This window comes from Urocitellus parryii, chromosome 7, assembly GCF_045843805.1.
Source record: "Urocitellus parryii isolate mUroPar1 chromosome 7, mUroPar1.hap1, whole genome shotgun sequence".
Lineage (NCBI taxonomy): Eukaryota > Metazoa > Chordata > Mammalia > Rodentia > Sciuridae > Urocitellus > Urocitellus parryii.
The window spans coordinates 160,462,177-160,470,501 of NC_135537.1; the positions used below are offsets into that span (position 1 = coordinate 160,462,177).

At 52.3% G+C, this 8,325-nt stretch overlaps 1 protein-coding gene across 1 annotated transcript; it reads left to right on the plus strand.

The window, feature by feature from the left end:
* Nucleotides 1–6,878: 6,878 nt before the first annotated feature.
* Nucleotides 6,879–8,009, plus strand: Sp6 (Sp6 transcription factor). Its single transcript, XM_026387113.2, has one exon. It carries the CDS (start codon nucleotides 6,879–6,881, stop codon nucleotides 8,007–8,009), a length of 1,131 nt encoding a protein of 376 aa, XP_026242898.1.
* Nucleotides 8,010–8,325: the final 316 nt, after the last annotated feature.

Consider the following 8,325-nt stretch of genomic DNA (forward strand, 5'->3'; position numbering starts at 1 on the left):
AAAACAACAACAAAGGCAAGAGAAAGAGAAAAAAAATAGTAACTAGCATAGTGCTTGGCCCTGTGTAGACCCTCAGTAATTATTTGTTGAATAAATAAAGGATGAACAAAATAAAATTATTTGACCCAACTCAAGACTCTGCCTGGTTTTCCAGGAATATGGAAGAGTGAGGGAAAGTAGGAATATGTTGGTGTCCAGGGTCAGTCATCAGCTGACAGTCTTGGAAGTATCAGTCTTTTTTTTTTTTTTTTTTTTTTTTTTTTGTACTAGGGGATTGAACTTTACTGAGTTACATCCCTAGTTTTTTTTATTTTTTATTTTGAGACAGGCCTAGAACTAGCAATCTTCCTGCCTCAGTCTCCCAAATTGCTGGGATTACAAGCATGCATCTTTGAGCTCTGGGGGTGGGAGAGGAATACAGTCTTGAAGTGGGAGTGTGAATAACTAGGAATTCAGGAGTTGGCAAAGTAGAGTTCTTGTTCCTCTTCTGCTTTTGCTGTGTGACTTTGAGCTACTTGCCTCCCTGTTCTGGGGTTTAGTTTCCCTACCAGTAAAATGATGTATTGGATTAGACAAATTTTACAGGTAGACCCATTTTTATATTGTCATAGTGCAGTGTCTCCCAGAGAGTTGAAGTTTGGAAGGCACCACCGGTATAAAGTGTGACTTGTTCCAGCAGTTCAAGATGGGATCAGTTTATCCTATTAGATGCAGGATGGTGAATGGCTTGGATCAGTTTAAGAATGCTGTCCTCTCCACCCTGAGGATTTAGAGGATCTGGACTTCCAGAGCCATTATTTCTACAATAGTGAAGCCAGCTTGGATACCAGGCAGAATGTGTGCTTTGCAGCCTGACAGATCTTGACTTGGTTTCCTCCTCTGTCTCTTAACAGCTCTGTAATCTTGGGTAGGTCATTTAGCTTCTTTGATCCTTGGCTTCCTCATCTGTACAATGGGACTAATAATAATAATTACTTTGTTGCATGCTCATGAGAATTAGAGGTATTTCTGTAAAGCACCTAGAGTGCACATAGTAGGTGTTCAATAAACAAATGATGCTTATGATGAACACACAGACTAAGGAGACTGTTCCAGATACAAAATGGATCACTTTCTATAAATAGAGCTTGAGAAGGATGGGGTAGAAGGAATGGGAGATGAATACTTTTGAGGGGAAATCTAACTAGACTTCTGAGGGGATAAGAGAGAGGAGTAAAAATGGTTGAAGTCCTGGGCAGATCTCAGTTTGTATGGTGGGCAGTGTTGTTCAGTTTTGACTCAAGAATATGGGCTGTGGGGCTTCGATTTTGCTCAGCAGTAGAGGGCTTGCCTAGCATGTGTGAGGCACTGGGTTCAATTCTCATCACTGAATACAAATAAATTTTAAAAATGTCCTTTGACAACTATAATAAAATGTTTAATAAAAAATATTAAAACAAAACAAAACACAGGACTGGGGTTGTGGCTCAGTGGTGGAGTGCTCGATACCTGGGTTCGATCCTCAGCACCACATAAAGATAAATAAGCAAAGGTATCGTGTCCATCTACAAATAAAAATATTAAAACAAAACAAAAGAATATGGGCTGTGGTAGCTGAATGTAGTTGCACAGGTCTGCAATCCCAGTGGCTCAGGAGCCGAGGAAGGAGAATTACAAGTTCAAGGCTAGCTTCAGAAGCTTAGCAGAGGCTCTAAGCAACCTGTTCAAAATAAAGAAATTTAAAAAGGGCGGGGGACTAGGGATGTAGCTCAGTGGTAAAGCACCCCTGAGTTCAATCTCCAATACAAAAAAATAAATAAAATAAAATAAAACTATGGTCTGTGACCTTAGTAGTCATGTCAATACCAGACCGTGGCTATCTCTTGGTAGGAAAACACCTAGTAAGTGGGGGAAAAAAGGGCTGGAAACAAAGGAATGAGATCTAGGGGAATCTGGAAGAAAGGCGGTAACAGGGCAGGAAGTCACAATGACTGAAAGTCTCTGGGGACAACACTGTTACTGTTGAATTTCATGTGAGTCACAGGCAGATGCAAGCTCTGGGGAACCCCAAGGAGCTGTGGTGTGGGGAAGTAGAGTTAAAGGGGGGCTAGGGTGAAAGTGGGGTAGGGTGTCTGTCATCCTTTTCCCTGTCGCTTTCCAGGAAAGGTGGACAGCACTGGGAAGACATCTGGTGCCTGTAGATGGGAGAGATTCGGTCCTTTCATCCACATCATACCCCCAAGGCCAACTTTAGCTCCACAAAAAGCAGTAAATGAGGCAACAGTAGGCAGTTGGGAGGGGAAGAGCGGACATTCCAAGGGGTCTAATCAGTCTTAAATTAGGAATCAGAGTCACCGGAAGTCAGGTCGGGGACTCTGGTCTGGACATGATGAATCCCTAACTGTGCTTCAAAGGTGGCTCTGAAATGGGATGCAAACCCAACCAGCCAGGATTTGCAGGCTGAGTGGATGGAGATATAACTGTCTTGAAAAAGGGTTAATTTAGCCACAGCCACCAAGATTCTTGTGAATCTATATTGCAGGTCCCAAGTACGGGGAAGAAGAACATCCCGGTTGATCAGAAATCTCAATTGCTGATGCCGAGGAAGTGCTTGCTGGCTTCCAAATGCCTTTCCTTCACACTGCAGGGCAACTGGGGAAGCTGAGGCTTAGAGTAACCTGATCCACCAAGGTCAGTTTAGCAAGTACAGGAGTGCAGAGCTGAGGGTAGAATTTAGGTTCATGAGCTTCTAATCCAAAGATCCTTATGAATATATATGAAATCAACAAACATTTCTGGGAACAGACTTATTTAATGATGAGGACAAGGATATCTTTCCCTTTCCTGGTGCTGGTCAGGGGGCACCTGGGCTTAGTATTTTTAGGTACAATTCCTTTAAGCCCCGGGGAAACCCTTCCAACTTGTTGTACCCAGGTTGTCCAGATAAGGGAACTGAGCTTTAGAAAAGGAGATGCACAAAAGAATCAGACATGTCTCTAGATAAGAACGTGTGCATGCTTAGGGGAGAACCATCACGCATGTAGGCACACAGATTGATTGATTTTTAAATAGCTTGTGGATTTAAACATGAAATTATGGTCACACTTTAGTGTGTTCTAAACAAGAATGACGAAGGGTAAACCAATGAGTGTGGAATGGAGGAGACAGAGATGAGATTAAATCAGCCTAAAGGAGGATTTGGCTGTAAAAAACGAAAATGTGAAAAGGTGACGGCAAAGAGCATAGGGCAAGTCAATCCAGCAACGAAAGAAATAGGGAAATTGATCATATATCCCCTGCTGGGGGGAAGGTCACCTCAGAAGATCAATGCCACTGGGTTTGGGAGGCAACAGAGCACCCACCGAGCAATCAGGCAAGGAGCACCAAGCTACCTCCGAGCACAGACAAGCAGGGCGGGGAGTGATGGGGGGGACCCCACCTCATGGGTCTCAGGATCTTGACCGATCTGGATCTCTTAGGTGTATGCCGAGAACGCCCTGAAATTTTACGAAAATGTATTGTGTGTGTGCTTTTGTTTTTCTCAAAAAGAATCCAAGACCCTTCCCCAAAGTTAAACATCTAGGTTTGAATCGGGAAGATCTGATGGATGACATGGGCTCGCCCAATTCTTTCCAGAAATGGCCCTTCCCAGCGCCATTCAGACGCCTCTATCCAGGCTTCAGAGCCCGGTGCTTCAGCGCGAGCGTGACGGGCGGAGGCACAGTACCTCCCGGACGGAGAGGAGGGGGAGGCGTGTTAGGGAGTGGGGTTAGGAAGCGCTGGGGCTGTCGCCTAAGGGAGGTGGAGGGTGAGCGCAGAGGGGGCCTGGGAGACAAGTGGGAGCAGGTAGAAACTTTGGAGCTAAGAAGAAGTTGGTGGAGGTGGTGGTGGGGGTAAGCGGTCATCCAGAAAGGTGAGTGACCAGAAAGGAAGAACTAGAAAGCGAGAGGGAAAAGGACCGGGGAGGATGTGGGGAAGTGGAGAAGAAGCGCAGCCAAGACAAATTTCCCACGGCCTAGGCATGATTGTGGACCGGACACATACTTGGCGCTCAATCCTGTTTCCTTCTCTTCTCAGTTATGGGACAGCGCTGTCTGGCCCCAGCGGGTGGGTCAAGGGCACCCAAAGCAACCGGCGCCCTAAGGATAGTTCTGTAAAACTCCCAGGACCTGCTCCCCTCCACTCCCCCAGGGTCTGAGCCGTCCTCCTTCAGACCAAGCCTGCTCGAGGGCAATTTTCCACTCGTTCGGGCGGGTCTCAGAACCTGGGAAACACCCCGGGCGGGCCCCTGGCACAGGGGGTGGAGGGTTCAAGGGAGGAGCAAGGGAACCGGAGGGATACGGCCTAGTTAGCCGTCCCTCCCCTTCGCCTGCCCGCCCCCTCCTCGCAGCCGGGCTGGGCTTCTGGTTCCGCCGAGCCCGCAAGGGTTAAAGGCGGCCGCAGGTGAGGTGGGCGGGGCCGCGAGTTCTGGGGAAAAAGGAGCGCAGGGGAGAGGATGAAGGCAGAGAGCGCGGTGAGTCACGGGCGGAGCTGGTCTCGCTCGCTCGCTTGCTCGCACGCTCCCGCCCGCCCTCCGCCCTCTCGCGGGCTCTCACCGCCTCGGTCGTTGCGGATCTCCGGGTCTCGTCGCGCCCCCACCCAGCCTTTGGCTCCTGACTCTCGCCACAGAGAGCAGTCCTGCACACCGGGCCCATGAGCGCGGGTCTGTAGCACACCAGCCAGCCGCGCCTGCCGGGAGCCTGAGCTCAGCCTCCAGGTAGGAGCCCGGGCCGGGACCGCCAAGGGTGCGCTCTGTGGAGAGCCTCTGCGAAAAACTCGCTCCGATCGCGCCGCAGCCTCCTCTGGACTCCGGAGGGCGGGGGGAGCCCTAAAGGATCTGGGGAGCTTAGAGCCCGGATCGAAAGAAATTCGGGCGGATGGGAGAGGCGGCTGCAAACTGGGGAAACTGGAGCGACTGGGACAACCAGAGTACTGGCACACTGAAACGGAGAGTACCAAAGTCCCGGCCGCTTGAGTGCCGGACATCGGGGAAAGCAGCCGGGTAAATGAGACTTAATGGTGTCTCTACTCGCCTTCCCTAATTGCGGAGCGGAAAGCGATGGTGGGCGCTCTGTTCTCTCCTTTTCTGAAACCTAGGTAGCAGGCCATTGCGCACCAGGCCTGTGCTTTCAAGCTTTCTGTAGGGAGAGGCTACTCTGGAGTCTGGGTCGTTCTAGCCTCCCCATCCCCCAGCCCCTGGGGCAGTTCCCAGGCGCCAAAAGCTATTAGGGTCCCTAGCCTCACTGCTCCCGCCCAGCCCCTTCTGGGCTGCCCCGCCCGGGCCTGAGGCTTCGTTCCTGCTGCTTCACCCTGTTCCTTTCTTGTGGTGAGGCAGCCAGAGCCTGAGTAGGCACCCCAGCCCTCTTCTCCCTGCCTCTCCCAGACTATCAATGCCACCTCTCTGGTCCCAGAGGCATAGGGTGGCAAGAGGAGAAGACCTTACACTAAATCATTGGCTTCCTCCCCCACCATCAGAAAAGGCCCACACAGGAGGCAAAAAGCTCCTACGTCTTAAGGAGAGATGATAAGAGGGGGACCTTCAAGTCACAGATGTGTGATTGAGAAAGGGGGAAAGGGTCCTTAGATTTTTAATAGTTTAGGAAAAGAGTAACAATCAGAAGCCAGGAGAACTGGTTCACAGAGGTTCTGCACAGTACATATTTATTGACTGAAGCAATAAATGGACATCCTTGTTCAAGCCACTGCTTCAAAAATGGCTTTGGTTTCCTTTTTAAAACAAGAGGGTTGGCCAGGAGCAATGGTTCCCAACACCTGGCTTTACATTAGAATCATTTTGGGAGCTTCTCAAAACTACCTGGGCCTCGGATGCACTCCTTTTATCATCTTGGCAATTCTTGATCTTAAGTGATTATGGCTTTTCTTGCTGCCCTCCTCTCGCTGACCTCTTACTCTACCACCTTAAGGGGGTGGCAATTGTACCTTCCTGAGTTTTCTGACAAGCTCTTTCTGGGTGATCCCCTTCTCTGGGGAATCCAAACTTCCCAGCTTCATAGCTGGGTCTCCCCTAGCTTGGAGAAGGGGATATAGGTAGCAACAAGAGAGTTGGCTGGCATTGGTGTGGGTCAAGACAGAGAAGGGAGATTTGGCTTTCTCTGATGGGGGAAACTCCCCTGGAAACTGGCACTACAGCTGCACCCAAGGAAGGCAAAGTCCCTGCTGGAGGGAAGAGAGTGGAGGCTGGGTGTGGGAGTGAGTTTGGAAGGGCCCAGTCAACCAAGCCAGGCAGGAAGCTGAGAAGAGTAGTGTAGACCAATGCTCTTCATTCATCTTGCCTGTGATGGCATGAGGGCTCTTTCTCCCAAAACTCAGCACTTTCCTGAGGGGCACGTTACCTGAAGCTTTGGGTTGCAAAAAACAGGCCACCCTTCTCTCCCTGTCTGTGTCCTGAGTTAAAATGAGGAAGCTGAGATGGGTCTAGTGTTTCCATTTGGCAGCAGATCTGCAGGGGGAAATGCCATTGCCCCCTTCTCTGACCTGAGTAGCTAGGGTGAGGACTGTTCTAGCATTTTAACTTAGCACCCTGGGACTAGCCCAACTTCAGGGACCTATAAGAGGGGTCACTTAGAGGAAGGGTCTTCCTCTGCCCTCCTGGAGGCTCACATTCTCAGTCTGTACTCCCAAACTCTTAACCCATCTCTAGTCCTCTCCCAAAGACCACCCCTTCCCCTCTTCATTTTATTTTTTAACCTGGATACCAGAGAGGAACACTTCGCAGGGAGGGGATCAGGGTTACAACAGAAGAAGAGCCCGTTATTTTCCTCACCTCTTCTTTGTCTCCTTTAGGTTCCATCTGAGGTGCCCTTGACCGTCCCTGCCCCCACCCACCCCGGATCCCGGCAATGCTAACCGCTGTCTGTGGCTCTCTGGGCAGCCAGCACACCGACGCGCCTCACGCCTCTCCGCCGCGCCTCGACCTGCAGCCTCTCCAAACATACCAGGGCCACACGAGCCCCGAGGCTGGGGACTACCCTTCCCCACTGCAGCCTGGAGAGCTGCAGAGCCTCCCGCTGGGCCCGGAGGTCGACTTCTCTCAGGGATATGAGCTGCCGGGGGCCTCCTCGCGGGTAACCTGCGAGGATCTGGAAAGCGACAGTCCCTTGGCCCCGGGACCCTTTTCCAAGCTCTTGCAGCCGGACATGTCACACCATTACGAATCGTGGTTCCGGCCGACGCACCCAGGCACAGAGGATGGTTCCTGGTGGGACCTTCATCCGGGCACCAGCTGGATGGACCTCCCCCACACTCAGGGCGCATTGGCCTCACCTGGCCACCCGGGGGCGCTTCAGGCTGGCTTGGGGGGCTATGTCGGAGACCACCAGCTTTGTGCGCCGCCGCCCCATCCGCACCCTCACCATCTCCTCCCAGCTGCTGGAGCGCAGCACCTTCTGGGGCCACCCGACGGGGCTAAGGCCTTGGAAGCGGCTGCGCCAGAGTCCCAAGGGCTGGATTCCAGTCTGGATGCGGCTGCCCGGCCCAAAGGCTCCCGGCGGTCGGTGCCCCGCAGCTCAGGTCAGACGGTGTGTCGCTGTCCCAACTGTCTGGAGGCCGAGCGATTGGGGGCTCCATGCGGTCCGGATGGGAGCAAGAAGAAGCATTTGCACAATTGCCATATTCCAGGCTGCGGAAAGGCCTATGCCAAGACGTCGCACCTGAAGGCGCATCTGCGCTGGCACAGCGGCGACCGTCCCTTCGTGTGCAATTGGCTCTTTTGTGGCAAGCGCTTCACGCGCTCGGATGAGCTTCAGCGCCACCTCCAGACCCACACTGGAACCAAGAAGTTCCCCTGTGCGGTCTGCAGCAGAGTCTTCATGCGCAGCGACCACCTGGCCAAGCACATGAAAACTCACGAGGGCGCCAAAGAGGAGGCTGCGGGAGCGGCCCCGGGAGAGGCCAAGGCTGGAGGTGCAGTGGAGCCCCCAGGGGGCAAAGGCAAACGAGAGTCTGAGGGCAGCTCGGCCCCCTCCAACTGAAGCCCTCTGGTGCCGCCTCCCTGCCGGTGTCCCTGGGACATCGGAAGAGAGCACCTAGATCTGAAGTCCTAGTGGGCTGCTTGATTAAGAGGGGAAGGTGGTTATTTATTGAGGAGGAGGAAAAGTGGTGCGGGGACTGGGAGACAGGCGGTAGGGGTTTTTTGGTCTCTGGGGGTTGGACTGGTCGCCTTGGACTGTTTTAGGCTGCAAGGAGCTGCACATGCCCCTCGGTTCTTCACTTCCTCACTATTTTACTGGTCCCTGGGCCAGAGGTTGGGCTGGAATGGGGCACCCCTTGCTGCATCTAGGGGTGGAG